Genomic DNA, 23,171 nt, shown 5'->3' on the forward strand with positions numbered 1-23,171 from the left:
CTTGCAGAATGGATCTTCTGTAGCTCGAAGTATTCTTGATAATGTTGTAAAATTAAAAATTTCCTAATATCAAAGGCTGGATAGAGGGAGGACCCCATTGCCGTCTATACCAATGAGTCCAAAATGGTTGATGGGTTGTTTTGTATGGCTTGTCACCCTGGTAAGCCTTAAATTTGTATGTATTTTCCTCGTTCATTCCTAAAAGAGCCCTGGTCTCAAGTGGATCGTATGCATCCAATATCTCTATGGTAATAGAGCTGAACAGGGCTCCACATCTGCTTAGCTTTCGGATGTTAAATTTCGATAATTCGAGGTGTTCATGTCTAATGCGTGAGACACATTTTGTGCAGAGCCACACCTCGCTAGTTCATCCGCTGTATGTTCCTATGACCTGGACAAATTCAGACGAACTCCCTCCTATAGCCCTTCACAAGTTCTAAGAAAATCTTCACCTGCGTCCTCGCAGGTGCGCGGTATTTTATGTACCGTACCGCCTCGTTAATTGCAAACGTTTCCGGTCCAAAAATGCTTACGTGCCCGTTAAACGAAGAGATAGCTACAAATTGAGTTGCTCAATAAAATTCCCTGTACCTTTCTTGCATTCCAGCTTTGATCCATACGTAAAGGCTACCATTGCCTCCAAGCACTGGGTCTCTCCCTGAATCAAACCACTGAGTCTACTTTTCCGCGTGGTTTGTGGTTGGTACTGTTCTTTGGTATACGCAGAGCTTTTATATCAGATGGGAGTCCACGTGGAATGGCGCTATTCCCGAATGACCATTCCTTCCAGTAATCTAAGGCCCAGTATCCAGGAATCTAGAAAAACTTCATCATATTTCACCCTGTGTGCGAAAATTAACTATGGTGTAAAGGCAGAGGTATTCACTTGATACTCTTTAATCGAACCGACCTTATAACTATGCTAGCATATATCAAGCATGGGTACAGGGCCATAGAAAGGGCCTTCAGTTTGTTGAAATAAAACTGTATCTTAACAAAGACACAACAACAAAATTTGTTGGTGCTCAACTGGCAAGAGGCGGCGCCCCTGATGATGAAATTGAAGCTGAGATATGGTGTTGTACACTTGGACCAAGCAAGAGAGTTTTGCATTTACAAATCAAACAAAAGACTGAAGGAACGGTGCAAAAAATCAAAGCAAAGTATGATAAATCCAAAACGGAAGCCCTCTTATGCAGCTGGAAAAGGGATATACGAAATTATGATTTATTTTGGAACGAATTTCGAACCGGTTTCGGCATTGTGCCATCTTCAGTGTCATTTTTCGTTCTATTTATTTATATAGATTAGCAGCCGCGACTACTGGCCATTTGGCGAACACGAGCGGCTAAAATGGACCTACCATTCAACACCCAATACCACAGTTCCAATGGCAGCGAGGAAGCGAGCCACCACTACCTTACAAATCTCCAGCTATCTGGCGGTGTGCTTTAAACAATAAAATCAAATTCCTAGACAAATCTAAATGGTATGAAGGCAAAATAAGTTCCTAACCACAGCTAACATCAAAGGTATCTGTAGAAAAGACACTGGTGCTCCATGATCTAAGATGGTCCTGGGCTTTGCGACGCTAATGCCAACCACATGTAATTGAATATGTTTTAAATAGGACCATGTTCAATTAGTTATTGTCGGTATTTTTGATGTTAATGGTTAATTTTTTCGATATCAATATCCTTCTCGTTAATATTGGCATTACGTAAATATGCGAGCTGATAATAGAATAAGGATTACATTTTTTGACCTACTTATATTTGTCCTTTTTGCTATACTCCGAACAAAACATTCCATCTGAAGCCAAATCGCAATTGAGGTCTTATATATTAAATGTGAGTTAATTGAATCACTAACTTCTAATCCTTAAAAATTACATATTTACATGCTTATCCCTTATAATAAGCAGCACTTATTAAACCATAATTTCCGCGAATTCGTTTAATTTCAACTAATTAAGTTTGACCAACTTCCCAAAAGGTCAAAAGGTAGCGACTGTTTTTAAGATTTCTCTGTAATTTCCCTTACTAAAAGAAAACGTGCATGGACTACATCCTCGTACAATGAAATCATTTCAAGCGCTTTCTCAAGTGTTTCCCTTGAATATTTATTGATTTTCTTTGCCACCTCATTTAATTTATTATTAAACTGGAAGTCATTGCGTGATTTCACTGGTCACTTGCTGTGAAAAGCGTCAAGAAAATTGTAGTTAATGTGCAGGAATTCTTGCAGCAGTCACAGTTTTACGTAGCAGCATAGCCAATCAAGATTCCAATGCAAATTTTCTTGTACTTTAAGCATTTATGCCAGTAATTAAGGTTACGTGTTTGGCATTTGACGGCGTGATTCACCAGTACTCGCAATTACTCAAACTTATGAGTGTTGAGGTGGGGTTAGGTCAGTTGAATTATATAATTTTGGATATTATTCCAAGAAAAAGAATAGTTGTAAGCAAAATAGTTCTTTCCGAGTAGTTTATAAAATAAATTACAACCGTAAGGTATAGGTACGTTTATTAAAAGAGTGCGTGGGAAACTGGTAGCATTTTATTTATTTACATAAATAAACTCAAAGTATATAATATACTACATATGTATGTATGTACACTAAACAGGGTCGTTAAAATCTATTTATAAGCCAAAGAGTATAGCTAGGGAAGAAATTTGTCTACGCATTGGGAAGCTACAGGCAAGCTGCAATGTAGTAAGAAAAAATGCACTGTCAAAATGGAAAGACACCAGATTCGGTCACAACAACATTCTAACCAACTACCCCGATACGTTTAGGTCCCCAGACTACACAACACCACCGATGGACCTCGAGAATAAGTTCTCCACTCGTATCCCTTCGGGGAAGGACTGAGAGGACGACTCGATCTGAGGGCTCCAAGATAACTCCACGGCCATCTACACGGATGGCTCCAAACTCAATGCAAGAGTAGGGAGTGGGATACACTCGAAGAACCTCTCACTAGATCTCTGCCTTAGGCTACCAGACCACTTCAGTGTCTTCCAAGCAGAACTTGCGGCTATAAAAGAGGCTGCACTCTGGCTTAGCGAATCTTTTCTTAACCTGCCTTCCTTAACTATATATAGTCCGATAGCCAAGCAGCTATCAAGACGCTGGAATGGTACAAGACCTCGCCTATAACTGCGATAGAATGTAGGAAAGCCCTTACCGATCTAGCTTCAAAATCTACTACTCACATCGTGTGGGTACCAGGCCATAAGGACGTTCAAGGTAACTGCGCTGCGGACGAGCTTGCGCGGAAGGGAACCACCCTATCTGATGTCAAATCTTCTCATGCAGCGCGCATACCCCTATCTACCTGTGAGACATGGCTCAGGACATACTTCGTTGGGAAGGCAAAAAAAGATGGTCGGAAGAACCCATGTGTGGGACGACTCGACAAATCTGACCCAGCTTCGACAAGGAAAGATCCGACGCACTCATTCGGTTAAACCGCCCTCTACTAAGGCTGGTGACCGGTATCATTACAGGCCACTGCTTAATGGGAAGGCATGCTAGCAGAATGAGTTTGTCGGCTAATGACTTCTGCCGTGGTTGCCGCATTCTCGCGCTTACTGAACCTAACGCAACTGGTTCCACTTCTCAGTGTACGGACGGATTCGAATTCGAGCTATTAATTGGTCTTACAACGGACCCATTGGGTCTAAGTGTGCCTCTCTTCCATGTGGAATGTAGGCAGTCGCTTCAACCTAACCTAACCTAACCTAAGGTGTTCGATTATTGGTTTTCTACTCAAGAAGACCCAGATAAACCGGCTTTATTTTACATATTTTCTCTACAGCTAAATATACTGTTAGTCAGAGTTCATGACCAAAATTACAATATGACTACTAAAAATAGGTACATATAGCTTTAATTTAGAAATCAATAAAGCAAAATAAGTTCGAAGTATTATGAATTACATACAAGCAAAACAGAAAAGGTGAGTGAAAAATTCAACGCTACCCAAAATGGATGAAGAGCTTGAGTGGCTTCGTGAGGCTCACGATACTTTGCCACATCACCGTCCTGGACATTGTAGCAGGTTAAACTTTTATATGGCCACTCACATCAGCTCGTCTACCATCCCACTCCCAACGGCCCAAATTCGTCGGATCTGGCTTTTTCCCCGAGTCTGCCCACGTGTAGTTCTGTAAGCTACTACAAAAAAAAAACAAAAGCTGAAAGATTTTCGTTCGGGTTTCGTTTTAACCGACTTAAAAAAGGAGAAGGTTATCAATTCGTCGGAATATTTTTTTAATTTTTTTATCATTATATTACCGCATAACTTTGGACCACGTTACCCGATCTGTTTTTTTTATCGGAAAGGTTGTACCACAGGGGGCGGCTCCATACTATTGGTTTAGTTCCAATCATTGGATTATGAAGAAATGAACTTAAGTTTGTATATGAGCATTGAAGTTGGTTGTATTTTTTGCTTAAAAATTACTTTTCTAAGTAATTTTCTGCAGTGGATGATAAAAATTCGGTTTACTCGGTATTCGAAAAATCAAGATGTCAAAAAGACCGCCTAAAATATTCAAAAAACCGCTATAGATAAAGCGAGTCCACCACCTTATTGTACTTACCTATGCGTATGTATGTACATATGTATGTAACTGCTTTAGTAGCCTATGTATGTATGTATTTTTATTGAAAGGAAGCCAAAGCGAAAGTCAAATCAAAAACCTAAAAGCTTTTGAACCATATTATTTATTTTAAGAATGTGACGTTTGCTGGGAGTTTATTTACTTTGTCAGCGATTGCTAACAAATGGTTTTACCCACGGTTTATGTGGGGTGGAACTTATTAAAGGAATATAGTACACTCATACATAATTACATTCGCTTCAGTGCATATCGTACTCTAGTAAACTGTAGTGTTGGGCAGTATCGATTTCAAAAGTACTCCGAACTGGATTCTCAAAGCAGCCAATTTTTAGAAGTACCGTTACTGAATACTTCACAGAACTCAGTATTTACAAAAGACCTTGAAAGTACTCAGTACTCACAAAAGAACTCGAAAGTACTCAGTACTCACAAAAGAACTCGATAGTACTCAGTATTCAAAAATACTCTGTCCAATCATCGCTTTGATACATGTACTCAGGATAGATTCAAAGTACTTAGTATTAAGTGTCAAATATTTACTTGAAAGTACTGCGTTTTCTTTACATTTACCGGCATTTATAAATGATTGTACTGTATTTGAATAAAGTGCTGCCTTACAAGCTGGCAATGAAATGTTACCAACATGTGCATATTTACAGAAAATACTCAGCACTCTCAAAAATACCCGATCCTCAAAAGTATCGATACCAAAGAACTCGTTCCTCCAAAGTACTCGATACTTCCCAACACTAGTAAATTCTTTTAGGAAATTTGTGCTACTCTAACTAATTGTATTTGTGATTGTCCTTTTGTTGTCATTAATCAAAAATTAGTTAGTCACTGTTCTTACGCGCATAAAATTTGCTTTTTATTGAAAGGCATTTCATTTGTTTATTTCGTAAGTAAATTGTTAGTAAATTATAAATATAAATAACCAAGCATGTATAACATAAAATAATGCTTTGAGAATTTAAATACATTGAATACAAGTTTGTTTTTTGTTAAATTAAATATCCTGCCGATGTTTTATATTATTTGCTAGCAATTCGCTCTCCAGCGTTGCTTTCATCTAAACTAATACTCGAGCCGCTAACACCGTCAGGACGAAGGCAAGCATGGAAAATACTGACACTGCAGGGCTGGCATTATTCGTACAGGGCCATTCGTGAACTTCGCCGCTAAAAAGGGTTTCCATTAAAAATTTAGAAAGGGCTATGATTTCGAAATTATGTACATATGTATGACTTAAGCATGTTAAATTTAAATTGAAGACAACACATAGAGACATGAGACATGATGGCCAACTACACAAATCTTATGATTGGTTGAAATTATTTTCTGGGCTCTATCTAACACCCGGTTTCACCAGCAATTTAAATGGCAAATGATTTTTCATTTTCTGTCAACTTCCTTATGAAATTCAAAAAATTAAAATCATTTCACACTAAACATGCTTTCGTAAAATTGGCTGCAAGTCGAGTATTACAAATGATTATTTTGAATGATGGCTCTGCAACGTTCGCTTTTTTTAATAAAAGTATGGTAAGGCATATGGATATGGTAGACTCGATGATAAAATGGGATAGACAGCATGATCTTGTGGCTGTTGATGGGGCACATAAAATGTTGGCTCACAACCAATGACGGATGCTTGATGAGATGGGTAAGCGCTGAAAAAATATTTATTCAAATTACATAGTTAAGCCTTGTTACTAGTATTTTTTAGTCATGTGACCAAAAGGTATGTATTTGCAGGGTTACATTACGTTATTCTTCCTTCGTTATTGGATTATTTAAGTGCGAATGTAGATTGTGTTCATGTGTTAGCAATTTTTACACTGCTAGGTATGCAAAAACATAAATGTGTTTACTGTCAACAGTATCTAAATAGTTTAGTACTTTCTTAGAGGAGAACAAATTTTATATACAACTAGCAAATACCCGGCGTTCTTCACTGTTGTGATACCCGTATTGTAATATGTCATTTATTTTATCAATCGAATTAAACTGAATTTTTGAAACAGGTGGCAACCCCGTTCAAAAATATTTTTGGAAGTAAACTCTCCTAAAGCTCTGCAGTTTGACGCACATGTTGCAATATTTAATGTATCTTATCAATTAAATTAAATTAAAATTTTCAAACATGTGGCAACTTCCTCAAAAGTATTTTCGGCTGTAAGCCTTCTTAAAGCGCTTTCTTTTGACAGCCATATTGCAATATTTGCTTTCTCTTATTAATTTACTTAAACTGCAATTTTCAAACAGGTGGTAACTCCCAAATTTTTTTGTTTCTATATTTTAAGTTAGACCCCTGGCATTACATTGTTGAAAACTGTACAAATACGTACAAACATAAACACATACAGAAAGATAGACAAAAATTCTATAGATTGCTGATGTGGCTTCTATTGCTCAAATAAAGAAAAAAATACTGGGATATCCAGCGTCGAAACCTTTCGACGACTGTATAATTTAAATAAGCCCTAAGCTTAATCAGTGACGGGCAAAACTCTTGCACTGTTGCATAGGTTTTTTTTGCTTTATACAGGTTAGATAGAATAATACCTTTCTGATCATCACTGCGCTGAATAAGTGAGGGCTAAAACGTAGCCGGGATCAGAGCTTTTTAAGCTTTTTATAAGTTGTTTTCCATCATAGACGATAAGAGAGAGCTCTTGCTCTAAGCGCATCATATAAAATATGTAGTGACGACTGTCAAGGGCCCGTCCGGCGCTATAACCGCCAACAAAATCTTGCACCGTCGTCACTCAGAGAGAGCTTTTACTTTCTGCACTTCCATATAAAATGTATTGAGAGCTTTGAAAAGCAAAACAGCTTAACCCGAAGGGATATGCTTTGATCGTTAAAAAGCTCTATCTAATATCCTTTGACGAACTTGTTCATATAAAGTCAACGAAAAGCTTTAAAACGCTTTCCACGTTGGATGTTTTTTGGACGCGAATATTTTTAAGCTCAAAGGCATTCCACGCAAATTTTTTGATGGGGTTACGTTATCTCACGTTTATAAACTAAACTTTTAATTCCTTCAAGTTTTCGTTCCGTTGAAAAGATTAAAATTTAGCTGTTCCTCACTTGCGCTTAAGAATTTAAGTCAGAATTTACCCCTGCATCGGCACGCCTACAGAGCGTTTTTGAGCTTTCTATACATTTTATTCAGAAAGCTTTCGAATAAAATCTTTCGTTGTGGTAAAATGCCACAGTGGGAGTAAAACAGAATTGACCACTATATGAGTTTGCGACGGAGGGAAAACATTGTCAGCCAAAAACCATAAACGGATACATATGTCCTATTTGGCATTGTCTTCTTGCATTATTAGAGTCAAAGCATGGCCTTATTGCGAGCTTATTTATGACTCTATGTGTGGTAATTATCACACCCTTGCTGCCAAAGACAGTAGCATACATCATGACAATAAAAAAATAATCGAACTCTTACATTCAGGTAATTTCTTTGGTAAATCATATGTAAATGTGATTCTAAATATTCATTCATACAATAGATTTGAAAGGTTTGATTAGCAGCAAACACGCAAGCAACTAAAACTAATGACTTTTTTCCTGTTAGACTAATAGAAGAGGTTGTCATACGTACCCTTGAAGTGGGTGCTTTTATGTAGCTATGTATTTCCTGTTGTTGCGGTGCATCCATGTACAAGTTTATGTCTAAATATGAAGCGCTTAATTACGACTAAATACACAAAAAAGCATACTCAAATACATATATATAAACGTGTATATACAAGTAAAATAAACACCCAGTCTAAATAAGCACCCAAAATAAATATACACACAGTCCTATATAAATAAATGACCACAAAATAAATTTATATTAATTTGGCCGATTTGGTTAACCACAAAACATTAATTTATTAAAGTCGTTGCATATCAAAATGATAAGCAAAACATAAATTTTTGCTCAAACTTTAAAGGCAAGAAAGGGTTAGTGAAGAAAACGTGTAAACAATAAAACAGAAAAAAATAGAACAAAATGAAATAGAGAGCAAGGAAGCTAGAGAAATCGACAAAAAATAAATCAAAAATAATAGCAGTTTAAATGAAAATAAAAAGCCAAGGAAAAAATACATTAGCCTGCTTCACTGCGCTACGGCGCTGTTTAAGCAAATGATTGACATGTTACAACAATAGTACAACAGTTAAAATCAACAATGACATATACAGCCATACTTATTTTGATTTGAAGCTTTCATACAATTAGCGTGTACAAAGTAGAGGCGTGTGGTTTTGTTTTTTTGTTTTGTTCTGATATTTACTTAACACCAATGACACCGCAAGCCAAGCGTCCACCTGCATTGCCAGTCTTCTTCGAATCGGGGTGGCTACCCCTGCCCAAATCATCGGTCAATTCGTGCACAACCAGTCCGCGTCCGATGATGGTACGCTTGCCAGTTAAGCTGATCAAGTGGTCGGTGAAAGTGGTATCAACAATGCCATTCGCATCGGCCTCCACATTGCCCAAATCGCCAACGTGGCGCACTTCATCGTCAGGCGCCCCATGATCCATCTACAGGGGGGAGTGGAGAGAAAATAAGTTAATTATTATGTATAAGGTTTTATAGTTTTTTTTTTGGAATTTCGCTTCCTTGTTTGATTCGGCTAAATTATTAGAAAAAAAAACAAGAGGTTTAACAATCAAAGCTTTATCACTTAGGGACTATTTTTAAAGAGTAAATTCATGGGACTCGAACCTCTAATATGAACCCATGACACGGTACAAAATACATTTGCAGAACTTCATTATTATTGTTATATTTCGTTTGTTTAAATTTGTTGGTGTTTCATCATCTTCAGTGTAATTTTTCCTGCCACTACAAAACTTAAGGTCCTGCCAGATAAAACTTAATAACTTTGCCAGCAAAGCGCAAGACGCAAAAGGTATGCCACAATGAACGCCAAGGAAACAGTTTCGTACTGATTTTTTACTCGTGAAAATTACTGTAGATTTTATATATTTATATTAGCAGAGTATCAATGTAGAACATTTGAGAAAGCAGACGCATGCGCGAGAAAAGGACCACTGGAAAGTATTCGTGATCAGAAAACTTTATGAGGCAATCAGAAGAGAGTCCATAACTTTTGGACATTTTCCGACAAAAATCATATTTATTCCAATACCTTATCGGGATTAAAATGTCCACCGGTGCTGGTACATCCATTTGTTAGGTCGCCCTTTTCGTGCACGTGGAAACCGTGCTTGCCTGGATCCAATCCAGTCAAGTAGACGTGCACATGAACATTCTCCGAGCAGCCATTCTGTATGAATGTAACATTACCCTTCACGATGGGGCCCTCCATATAGGCAATGGCTTCCATAGTGGCGCTTTTCTGCTACGGACAATTGACAAATAAATGTGTGAATATCAACAATGAATGCAACAAAACTTTATTGAAAGTAGAATACGTACCTCTGCTAGGGCGCTGACCGCACACAATGCCAATGTGGCTATAAAGGCATAATGAGAGTGAATTTTTTTTTTTGGTGATTTACTGAAAAGATAATAAACATTGGATTATTCAAATGTACAAAAATATACATATACATATATGTATGTATGTACTATAGATATGTATCAAGAAAAGGTTTAATAGATTATACTAAACGAGTTGGGGGACTAAATACGATATCCATATCACACCTCACAAAAGAAAAAAAAATGAGAGCATGCACATGTTTTGCTTTACTGCATTAAAAATAAAATCGCATATACAGTAGTTACAAAAAGTAAAATTTATACCTTTTGTTCCTTAATCTTTATCACGCGTTATCCGAAGTCATGTCTGGCAGTTTATGAATCGTTTAGCGACATAAGCGAATGCCATCAACATTACTCAAAACTGCTGTGTGTTATAAAGATATACACTAGGCAGGTCCAAAAAAAAAAGTAAAATGGTAAAAAAATATACCCTTTATTTTTTATTTTGAAATCAAAAAATATTTAGAGTGCGCTCAAGTTTTCGTAGAAATGGTATATAATTCTTGAAAATCAATATTGTTGATCGGAAAACTATATTTCTCTTCACGAGACTTCGATTACTTAACCATTTTTTAATACCAAAGATTTTTTATTGGTCTCCCCATTGCATTATCTGGGTTTTTTTGAGGACCTATAAAATATAGTTACTATAAAAAATGGTTAAATAAATAATTGGGCAGTATTATTGGCAGTCTACTGAAGAGAAACCGAGTTTTCCGAAATATTGATTTTCGGGAATTCTATACCATTTCTACGGAAAATTGTTTTTTCGCCATACAAAATACATGGAAAACTTTGAGCGCTTCGTGCGACCTCTAAACATTTTTTGATTTCAAAATATAAAAATAAGGGTCTATTTTTTCGGTGTAGAACAATCCCAGGGGGGTGGGAGCATTAAAATTCCGACTTTACATTTTTGGACCACTCTAATATACACACATATGTGCATATGTGTACATTAGACAGGGTCGCGAATAAACATTTGTAATCACTCGACCTACTTTGAAAGCATAAAACAAAAATAAATATTTGGCAGAGCTCCTCTTCCGATTTGTGGTTTGCGGTTTGATGTTGTCACACAAAGGAGAGTGGAAATGGTTCTGATCAGAACCTCTTTTCATGGCAGAAATACACTCGCAAGTTTTTTTTTATATTGCTCGGCCCAGGGTTCGAGCAGACCGAGTGGTTGTGCGAACCTCTTAGCACGCCACCGCGGGATAAATGTAAAAAATTTGGCGTCTTAAAAATTTTCGTCGTTGTCGAGTCCTAAAACAGCCAAATTACAGCTTTTCACAACTTTTTGTTATTGAAAACCCGATTCCAAGGTGCAACCTACCGTTTAAATATAATCTGCTGACCAACATTACCCATTCCAGCGAGCTCTCTTTCCAGCCGACTGAATTAAAATTAAGTTACCGTATAATTTAAAAACTTTTGTTTTTTATGAAGTTTTATACTATACAAAAACATACTTTTAAACGATCTATCACACTTTAAAATTTTGTCATTAATAAAAACTCATGAAAAAATCTTTATTTGGATGTGTTTAGGACATGACAGGAAGATACATTTTAACGAGCCAGCATTCTATCGGAGTAAGTTTTCCTGCTACAGAAGGAATTTCTTATTTTTCCCTTTCATATGGGAACCGACCCAGTCTAATATACATATACATATACACACATGCATATCTTTCATGTGTAATAAAATCGGGAAGCAGTTCCAAAATGTCATTTATTGCTGTAAAAATTAACTAGATTCGCAAACAGACACCCCTCAGATAACAAACAAAAAAAAAAACACAGACAGACATACTCGACATTCGCCCGTTTGTGATGCGTGAATTGCTTGCCGAGCTAACCTTAATTTTTACATTTTTTGTGGGTCAGTCGCTCACCGAAGTGAGATTTACCCAATAAAACGACATTTTTTCAAAGGTGAATTCACTTTTAATGCAATGTGTGAGCATAGTTATGCTTGTCTGTATGTATGGAAATATTTCATAAGTTTGCACGCTGATGCTAACCACTTGTTCTCTCTGTAATTTTGATACAAATAAAAATATACAATATACATATTTAGATATGTACAGACGTGCTTACAGGGTTAAGTCCACTTGAATTGCTGCCTTTCCAATTGTTGAAATTTTTTGCATGTAAATATATATGTAAAAACTTATGTATGTAAATATGTATGTACATACATCTATGTATATTAGACTGCATCACCAAAAAAAGTTGCGGTTTTTCCGCCGGTATTACAAAATTAATTATATTCTAAGACGTCCACCAAAATATTTCGAAAAAATATTAAGATTTAAGTGAGCTGGACCAGTTTGAAAATACCTCCAAAAATGAAGTTATTTATGAATAAAAATTGTTTCTTAAAGAACTTTTTGAAAAAAGTCCCCTCAGATGACAAATTAGATTAAGCTTAAAAAATCTGCATAAAAATATTTTTAAAATATTTTCAACGGAACCGTAAGAATGAGATTTTTGATGCTGTTTTTTTACTTTTTTCAAAGATTGGCATACGAAAAACTTGAATAACTGTTCAAGTTTTTCTTATACCAATCTTTGAAAAAAGTTAAAAAACTGCATCATCATTACGATTCCGTTCAAATTTTTTTTAAATATTTTTATGCAAATATCTTAAGCTTAAACCGTTTTGTCATTTGAGGGGAATTTTTCAAAAAAAAATCTTTAAGAAACTATTTTTATTCATAAAAAACACCATTTTTGGAGGTATTTTCAAATCGGTCTAGCTCGCTTAAATCTTAATATTTTTCCGAAATATTTTGGTGGAAATCTTAAAAGATAATAGTTTTTATAATTCCAATGGAAAAATAGTACCGATTTTTTTTTTGAATGGGGAGTGATGCAGTCTAATGTATATACATATGTGAGTGTAGATTCACTTTATTTCAGAGTAGTGCACGTGTTTTCATTACTTATGTACATACAAACGGATATTTCCCTATCCACGAGGTGTTTAACTTTCCATAGTAGTGACCTAAAAATGCTATGAATAATGTTGGACCTACTATATTGTTGAGATTCGCATTTTCAGAGTTTCTTAACGACCTTTCTTTACATACAAACAGGAAAAGTTTGATATGCATTAACACTATGAGAAAAAAGTGAATAAATAATGCATTAAGCATTTTCGTTTTTATCATTGTCCGATATATTATGCGACCGATTTTCAATTTGAATGAAACAATTTCACATTTATTTACATTAAACGTACTGTAAATAGGTATTAGTACGAGATCTTATCTCTTTTTGCCTAAAGATTTCGAAGTTACTTAGCTTCTCTTATGCCGAAATCTATTTATCCAGTTGATATGACTTCAAATGGTATTAACGCCAAAAAGAACATTGAAAATCAAACTCCGATCAAAGACCTTGGCAGGGGCTCTCTAAAATCTTCATCAATCATTTTTTTTTATAAATTACGATAAATAAGCTTCAAATAATGTTTTAAATGCTGGACTTGTACTTTCTTTTACTATAAATTTATTTTGCATTAATCATGGATTTTTTTTCAAAATAGGTTATTTTATGAAAAAATAGGATGTTTTTTCGTTTTTTAGTATTTCTGAATTAAAAATAAAAAAAGCATAAAAATTATGCTAAGTGTATATGCTAAATTAACTATCTTTATTTTTGCATCATTAGTTTTTTAATCGGTTATGTAGTTCATAGTATATTATTATTTAAAAAATCAAAAAATTTTAATTTAAACTTTTATATCTTCTTCCCATTTTTGCGCCAAATAATATTGGTACAGGTTGAAATTAGCGTGAGAAGTTCTGGTTTGGTTTTTGAATAGCTAAATGGTTCATTTTCTAGACTAATGCCAAAACATTGGCTGTCAACAATATTTTTTTTAACGTCTGGCGGCAACACGTTCTTTCTCGCACTTCAGATATCAGCTGATTATGGTTATGGCGTTATGGTGTGACACCACTAATCGAATACAGTGTTGGCCGTAAGGTTGGTTGGAACAGCTGTTTTATATGGTTATGGTTATGTCACCACTAATTTAACCTTAAGGCAGTGGTATTTTTTTCTGCGAAACGATCTCTGACAAGGCATGACCAGCATCAAGTTTAAGCGAAGCTTCTTTCAAATAAATTGCGAAATTCTGTTCAGTGAGTCACGACCAAAGATAACCCGAGGATGAAACTTTCTAAAGCTTTTTATATATGTTTTATACGGTTGCTTATATGACAAATGCTCTCTATGAAGTCACTGGTTTATTGGCTTCACATCTACAGCACAAGATCTTTAATAAATATTTGCAGATATGATGACTTAGACAAATAATCCCTTCGCGTATTATATACAGAAGAAAAAGACCAGGGCCTACCATTTTGCAGATCAACAAAATTGCTTTACAAGCGAGCTCATTTATCGTCGTACTTATCTAATTTCCCTCGTATTTAATTGCATAAATACCCCGGATATGTGTGAATATTCGTGTAGAAAAATAATAAAATTTTCTAACAGCGAAATTTTTGTAATCTTTATAGTCCACTTCAATTGCACCTTCAACTTATATTTGAGCAAAAAAAAATTCCAATAATACTTATATCTATACCCAACGTATAGCAAATATAATGCATGGAGACTGTCATGCATTTAGCTTTGAAAATTTGAAAATAAATAGAGCGATTTAATAATGAAATTTATTTTAGAGTGAAAGTGCATACAGTCGATTATATTCTGAAAAATAAAAACCTTAAAAAAAACTAAAGTGAACTGGTATTTGACTAAAGTGTTTTGCTTTAAATAATTCATTGAATAAACTTAAGTAGATACATTATTCTAGGCGAGGCAAACTTGAACTACAGTAAAACCCGCTTAAGTACCTCACGAAAAATGTCAGCTTTTTGAGGTACTTAGGCGGGTTGGGTGCTTAAAAGAACCCGCTTAAGCACCTCGATGCGGCTACTTAAGCGAACATAATTGTTGATGTAGTTACATCTTTTTGTTGACTTACATAAACATGCAAATCCTTGAATAAAATATAAACATTTAATTAAGTATACGTATTTATTTAAGATTTTTCTATTAAAATACGGTTCATTCCCTGACAAATACCATGTAAACCTAAGCTTGAGATTTTATAGAGCACTTAAAAAAAAGAATTCATCAAAATTGAAAATTCTTTTTCTCAAATGCGTTTTTTTAATATACAGTTTTATAGCCCATTCAATTTTAGTGTAATGTTGCCACTGAGATTCAAAATATGTAAATATTTTAAGGAATTTCAAGGGAGCACTTAAGCGGGTTTCACAGTATATGCCAATATATGGAAGCCTGTAGACACGAAATATAAATGGATAGTATGTAATGTTGTTGTTTTTATTAAATACTTATCTTTGTTTCAGCGTTGGGTTTAAAAAAGATCAGTAATAATTGAAATTAAGTTCTCTTATGTGACTTATTGATCGTGTTAAAGTGGGATGTTTGATAACGCTTATACTAGTAATCTCTGATAAGATGTATGGCTGATTGTGATACCCCTTACCTAAATGTTCAGACATATATGTATGTATATAGATAGAACTTCTTTTAAAATTAAGTGTTCTATAGTTTTGTAACACACCCAAATGGCAGATGGTTCTCCTGAGAATTATTTGTCTTTTTTAGTTTTATTAAAATAAAGTTTCTTTGTTTGGAGTTGCGAACCAATTTTGATCCTTTGACTTAATAATGGAAATGCCAGAACGATAGGTATAATCCAAGCATTCAAATTTTATTATATTTACATACATACATAAGAGCTGTAACTATATATACATACATAACTAAGTATAATTATGTATGTATTTATAAATTGTTATTCTACCTCTGCCTTAATTTATGCTGTGGGAATAAGGCGGGAAATCGTACATACATACATACTTCCTAATTTACACATCCCTACGTTTGTTAACTTATTGTATACCTTTGATGTGATCATTTTTACAAATTTTTATTTAACTTGATCTCTATGTATATATATATGTTTCTTAGGGGCGAATCTTGTAATACATTTTTGACCCGATGACAATGCAATACGAAAGGTGAATTAATTCAGTAGGTGGCGCAGGAGTCGAAATATTTGAAAATCTCGTATTCATAATCCAATTGGTTTCATATTCAGGCCGTATATTAATTACATGAAAAGGAATAACTTCACAAAACATGTTGCCGTTAGGTGGCGCAAGAGTCGAGATATTTGGTAAACCAGTATTTATGGTCTGATTTCATTTATATTTTGTAAGGTTGTTCTAAAAGTATTGTTTTCTACTATTAACTTATTATCAACGCTTAATATTTTATTCATTTAATTTGCTCTTGTTTGTTATTAGATTTGTTTTTTTATTTTCAAAGTACACACTTGTTTGCCTAGATGCACTAAACATTCGTCTATTATTAATATTTGGTTTGATCTCCACGTATTTCTTATCTCACCGTAATTAGAATTCTTCAAATAAATTTATAATCGGTAAAAAAACAATTTGCATACATACATACATAAAGAATCATCACAGAATAAGCAGAGGTATTCAAATGCATACAAATTAGGGATGTTCATTTTTTCGATTATTGCGATCCCTAGATTTTCGGGACATTGTTCATACAATCCCGGGATTCCGTGATTAGTATATTAGAAATTCATTATTTTCCAACAACTTAACATGAAAAAATGCCATCAATATACTTTGAGAAGCTGTCTTACCATATAATAAATAATAAATAAATGGGTTCCAAACCTACTTTATTACTTATTTAAGTTGAAAAATATTTCATTAGTAACAAAACAAAAGGCGGGAAATAAATTAAACGCTATACTTTAGCGTCTACATAGTAAATGATAAAGTAACTTAAGGCATGTCGAAGAAAGTTCGATGCAAAAGAAACTTTAGTCAACATATCGCAAACCGTCTTCCAAAGAGTCACAACTCAAAATTTGGTATTTTTGGAATTATGCGTTAAAAATGTATACAGAGCTTTTAGTTACTTTTCAGCAAAAGCTGGAGCAAATTTTTGTTATAATTTGTTAAAAAAAACCCTAAGTAAAGCCGCCCTTGCCCAAATGATTAGCATGTGCTACGAAATAGTTTTTCACACTTTATGACGAGCGTATGATTTTGAGTTGGGACGCTTTTGAAGACGGTGTGCGATATGTATTGTGTGGCTGAAAGAAGTTCATAATACTAGTGGCAGAAATAAAAGAAACGCCTTATTTTAAATAGTTTAGTCTATAATTCTTTTGTTTATTTAATATTTGCATATAATTAACTGCATTTAAATGCGCATTTCAAAATTTGTACAAAAATTATAAAAATGCAAAAAATGTGCCAAAATTTCAAACGTTTCACTCAGCATTTTTAGAAAAATGTGAGATACGCAGTTTTATAGCCCATTAAATTAAAGTAGGATAAAATGCAAGTTTCATGCAGTTACAAAATACCGTTAATTTTTGGGAATTTTTTAAACGATGCTGGGCATTTTCTTCTGAGTAAATTCTGAGTAGAAAGATTGAAACAAAAAAAATTTCAAAACACACTAAGCAATCAATATACTCACGACACTATGGGCCAAATATAGTAAAACTGCGTTTTTAGTTTTAGACTTTTTTTTTGATTAGAACTTTATAATTTCAAAGATAAGATGAATTCTAAAAATTATTTAAAAAATTCAGTGCAATGTAGAATAAAAATGGATACTAAATGAAAGAGAAAATTCTGTAGGATTTAAACAAATTAAAATTTTTTTTGGTTCACAAGGACGAATATGTACTGAAAATGCTTTTTTAATCAATTTTATTTTTTTTAAGCTAATAAAGTTAGAAGGACTATATTCGAGGACGTTGTCGAGTTTATATTAGTCCTTAACATATAATTTTTTCAAAATAAATATTCCAAAATTTCAAGCATATTCAAGGATAAAATTTTTAAGGACCTTTTCAATACCTAATGCACCAAAAAATTTAATCTGTTCTTTCTCTACACACTTTCCTCTTTAATTTGATACCCATACTGTTTTTCTAAGTACATTGCACATTGTGTGTAAAATTGCCTATCGCACGGTGTTAAGTGTATGTATAATTAGCTAACATTTATAAAAAAATATTAAATAAACAAAAGAAATATAGCAAAAACTGGTCAACATAAAGCGTTTCTATTATTGCCACCATTGCAAATTCGAAATCGCGAAAACCCCGGGATTCCTTGCAAATAATTGGATCGCTCGGTCGGTTTGTTTTTTGTTTAAAAATTACTCGTTTTGTGTTTTTTTCCATAAGAATATAAGTAAAATTTAGATTAAAATTTTTTGTAATTAATAACGGTTATAATATGATCGAAAAATTCAAATCATAAAATAACGGTTAAATATAATTGGAAAAAAGCGATCATATCCGTTCTGGTCTTAGGAAAGGAACCGACTTAAAACGGCGTGAAAAAGCCTAACTAGAGTAAGTTTGGATTGCATCTTATGAAATTGCATTTGATTTCCCAATGGGTTGTTATTTGCAAATGTTCTTAACCATTTCAAATTTTTCGATAAAAAAAGTAAAGTTTCATCAAGTTGTTACGAAAATTTTTGTCAAATATTAATTAAGACCAGAACATGGACTAATTGTGTCTTTTTACCTTTTGGGGCACAAATAAAACACTTATTTTTACGTTTGTATTTGTATTTTTTAAAACTCAATAACCCATAGGGAGTAACACAAGTACCAGAAGTGGGAAACTGTCTCTAACTGGTACAAATATAAATAATTTAAGGTGCACATATATATCGTTACCTTAATATAGAAAAGCCCCAACTCATTTTCGTTTGAAATTCAAGTGACCAAAAGTTGGTAGATTACTCACAAAAGACTTAGGGCCGTTTTTGTCAAGTAGGTTTCAAAGTATAGTTGCCCTTTAAACACATATTTTATACGGGAAAAAAAAAACATGTTGGAAGGGCAGATAAATTTTAAAACTTACTTGAGAAAACGATGCTTAAACGAATTTAAAATCAGCTACAAATTATATGAAAAAATTACTTTCTATGGTTATTAAAATCCAATGAAATGAAGTAAGTGCAAACCGAAGAAATTTAGTTTGTGTATAGTTTTATATATAACTAACCGTAAAGAAACAAAAATGTTAGATAGGGCCTTTCTGTATTAAGGTAACAATATGTATGTATGTATGTGTAACCAGGGTCCGAAATATCTACCATATAAAAGATGGAATTTATTGGTTTTTCAGAAAACATCTTACTGGCTGTTATAATTTTTGGAAATTTTGTCCCGTTGTTTCCGAGAACCTTACTCGGTTTTCATACGTGAACTGAGAACATCAAACAAGGCCGTTTAAGAGAGAAGTAAAATACTGGGATGGGCGATCGATTTTTCAATAAAATCGAATGTAATGCGAATTGCTTTAAAGTGAGCGCCTTAGCCCTAGAACACTGGGTTCGATGGATATAAAAAAATTAAAATGCATATAATTTCTACATATCAATTTCTATTACAGCAAACATGCAATGAATATGCAAGTAGCAAACACTACAGTAAACAATTAAAGATAATTAAATGCGAAAATTGTGAGAACTCAACGATTTAATATTGTATTCAAATTTTAAAATAAGCTGCATATATATGGGAGACATCTGAGAATAGATATGTAAGTTATAACTAATTATATAACTTATATGAGACTTAATTTTATTCAGCTCCATCGTATTTCGCTTTCTATGTGATAATTAATTTAGTTAGTACTATTACAACTTGAAGAACTGAGTATAGACTATTTGCATAAGTGGAAAAATAGATAGCGAATTCCTGCTTTAGAATTTCAGGTGCACTTCTGTAATGAAAATTGAAATATGAACGTACTTGTGTTTTTCAATCCTTAAGGATACTGTTGTGAATAATTACAAAGTTCTTGCTACGATCAGTTAAAACAAGTACATACCTGAAAACAGTGCTGCCTACGGCTATGCCGCAGACTTCGCAACCTGCATGGACATCAGAAAATTTAACTTCAATCCATTATTGTATTTTTAAAGAATCCTTTGGAAGCTCACACTATACTATATAAACTGATTTACAATATGAGCTTTTTATTTATGATAAGCATTTAGGGAAACAACCTCTTGACTTTAACTACATGTATGGAGGAGTTACATCGTAAAAAGTTATCTATATCTGAACAATTAATTATATAAAAAATAAACCTTATATAGTATCGATCTTGACAATTTTCTCAGTAGACTTTATATGATGAAATGGCTAGGGAAAATTAAGTAGCTTTAAAGAAAAACGTCAAATATGAATAATCTCTCATATGGGAGATATATATTGTAGTGATCCGAATACCCCTTCTTATCATATTTCGGATATCTCGAAAACTGAGGGACTAGGGACTAGGGACATGTGTGGCTACATCGATTCAGCTCGACGTTCGGATAATTTTGGCATACTTTTTATGGGTCTTTCTCTTTTTATTCTGGTACTTAAAAACATCGCACTAAAGTCATGTTAATGAAAGGTATAGAAACCATATAAAAAGCCAAGTTTTTTTACTAAATTTGCAGCTAAAGAAACTGCGCGTAAGGGTTTAGCCGCGTTACTTATTGTGAATTTGCTGAATTACTAAAACATTTAGGAACTCAATTGCAAATAGGAATACGGAATGATACTCCCTTTGACGAGATTTCTTAATAGGGCATTTCCACCAAGCCTTAGCTGCAGTTTATGCCCATTGGAAAAACGAGATTATCACTCGAACGGGGTAATTGGAATACTTTTAACTTCAACCATCCGATTTATGGATAGTTAAGCAGGTAGCTCCAATCCATTTATCTCAAAACAGCTTCGAAAGCATGAAAATCACAGGCGTACTAATCGGAATTTTACATCTGCAGATCTAGTTGCCCGATCGGAGAAGGCAAAACTCTTGGGCAGTAAGAAAAGCGGCAAAACGAATGCAGAGGTTCAATCCTTCCAGTTATCGTATTAACTTTTATATTTATATTCTGGCAGCCATCGCGTTCACATTTTAGAGGTTCTATATTGTAAAGAGGTTGCATAAAGGCTGGCTATAAATTAAACTTTACAGGGTATCAGGATTTAAAGGCATGAAAGGTAACGATACAGCCGACGAACTGACCTAACAGCGCATCCATTTATATGCTGATCTGACTATGAACATTGCATTTTCCTTATAATAAATGAAGTGATCACGCGAACTGTGTATGTATGTATCGATAAGCAGAAGTAGGGCATGCGGTCGTATATCGATAAAGGGTTAAAAAGTGTATTACAGATCACCAAAAGGACGGATATTTGTTTAATAATTGTCTCAGGTTCGCGAGTGCAGTACCCGACATACATTTCGTATTTGGTCAATATGTGTGGCCTTATGGGTTAGCCAGCTCTACCAAAGCTAACTGATCTATGGTTTTTGTGTGCGATCATTAAACTTATATCCGCACATAGTATGTAAATTCAATTCTATTAATACATATTAATATGTCTAAAATGCTTTCTTCAAATTATTTCGAAATTTATTTGATGGCGACCGAAATTGTTTCCACTGTTTACTTAAGCAAAATAAACAATAACGCAAGTAATGCGCGTTGGTATATAAATATTAAAAAAAAGAAAAAAAAAAACAACACACACCTGCTTACTGAGTGCGCCAAAGTTGTATTTTCGAAATGTATTGGAGCGATATGGAAGTATGTAAGATTTGGCTACGCTTAAAATTAACCAGTTTTGTGAAGGCCTTTTAAGTCAGAGACTTCAGGACTGGATAAAAATTGCAGTGCTGCTTCTTGATTAAATAATAAAAATAAAAAAATCGACAAGCAATTAAAATACTGAATAATGAAATGCTTATATACATATATAACTATATACACACATATGAACATGAGTAAATACATTTGAACATTTGTAATTTAAAAGTCAATTCTGCGTTTTCAGACACGAAATTGTGGCTTAACCACTTTGTGTGAGAATACTCGGCTATTCGGTACAGTTGCGAAGGAAATAATACAGAATATGCCTATAACTATATGCATGCATTTACATATGCATGTATGTACGTAAATAAATATTAAAAATAAAATTCAGAATCCAAAAAAGTATGTAATTCCGTAAGCACTTAACGGAGTTTATGTAATTTTTGCAATTACTATCTATTAGCTCACCTTCTTGGCACTCAATAACGTTTTAAACCGTTGTATTTAAATTTTTGTGTTTTACTAAAATATTTTGCGTGGGATTATTGGTTGGAGACTGTGTCTGTTGCTAAACTTATTATTTTTTTTACGCGTGCGCCTTAACTTTTCCGACGGTGTACAACACAAAGCTGAACTGTTCGACTGCGAAAAGCAAACTGTTTATAAACTGTTTTTGTTCACAACTGTGTCGATCGGTGGGCAGCCAGCCGCCTACCCTCACCATTTATCGCCGCCTGGGACCTTCCAAGTGAGTGATGCAACCAACGTGAGAATTTGCTCACTTAAGCAATCTTTGTGCAAGTAGTTAAGCAAACACTACATACATACATACATACATATGTATATAACTGTGCTCCAGTAGAAAGTGTAGGTGCTGTGCTGTGCTGCTCTCAATGCTGGATGCCTTCGGTGCCAATATGAAAATCCATATCACTCATATTCCAATTGAAGTGGTCAGCAAAAATTATCAGCGAGATTAAATTGTTGCTATTGAGTGCAGCTGAGAAGCATAGAGAGCTTGTTGGTCGTCCAACGAGTAGCCAATTACCGGCTGCTCCCATCTCAAATTGATCGTTCTTTGGAGTAGTGCAATTAATATTAACCACTTGCAGTTGCAATTTGGTATGCCAATACTTAATCAGTGAGCGTAAACGTCTTTTACAAAATTTATTACAAGCTCAGTAGGAATGTAAAATGGAAAAGATAATAATAAATGGTTGGCGTTTTATTTGTTAAGGAGAGTAAATTCTTAAATTTGTATGGCTATATGTGCACATACA

At 34.1% G+C, this 23,171-nt stretch overlaps 1 protein-coding gene across 5 annotated transcripts; it reads right to left on the reverse strand.

Moving 5' to 3' along the window:
* Nucleotides 1-5,678: 5,678 nt before the first annotated feature.
* Nucleotides 5,679-22,637, reverse strand: LOC108367625 (superoxide dismutase [Cu-Zn], chloroplastic-like). Of its 5 annotated transcripts, XM_017622282.1 has the most exons (6): nt 22,360-22,630; nt 10,079-10,160; nt 9,789-9,998; nt 8,927-9,177; nt 8,248-8,318; nt 5,679-5,812 (listed from the first exon to the last, which is right to left on the reverse strand). In XM_017622282.1, exons 3-5 carry the CDS (start codon nt 9,984-9,986, stop codon nt 8,273-8,275), a joined length of 495 nt encoding a protein of 164 aa, XP_017477771.1. In that variant the 5' UTR covers nt 9,987-9,998; nt 10,079-10,160; nt 22,360-22,630; the 3' UTR covers nt 5,679-5,812; nt 8,248-8,272. The 5 variants fall into 5 exon arrangements, with proteins under 5 accessions (XP_017477771.1, XP_017477770.1, XP_017477769.1 ...); XM_017622281.1 differs by lacking the exon at nt 8,248-8,318 and having other exon boundaries at nt 22,360-22,632; XM_017622280.1 differs by lacking the exons at nt 5,679-5,812; nt 8,248-8,318 and adding an exon at nt 6,046-6,304 and having other exon boundaries at nt 9,789-10,001; nt 22,360-22,637.
* Between the last annotated feature and the right edge of the window lie 534 nt (nt 22,638-23,171).

The sequence above is a fragment of the Rhagoletis zephyria genome, unplaced genomic scaffold, assembly GCF_001687245.7.
Source record: "Rhagoletis zephyria isolate East Lansing unplaced genomic scaffold, Rhagoletis_zephyria_1.1 Rzeph_scaffold_02747, whole genome shotgun sequence".
Taxonomy (NCBI): domain Eukaryota; kingdom Metazoa; phylum Arthropoda; class Insecta; order Diptera; family Tephritidae; genus Rhagoletis; species Rhagoletis zephyria.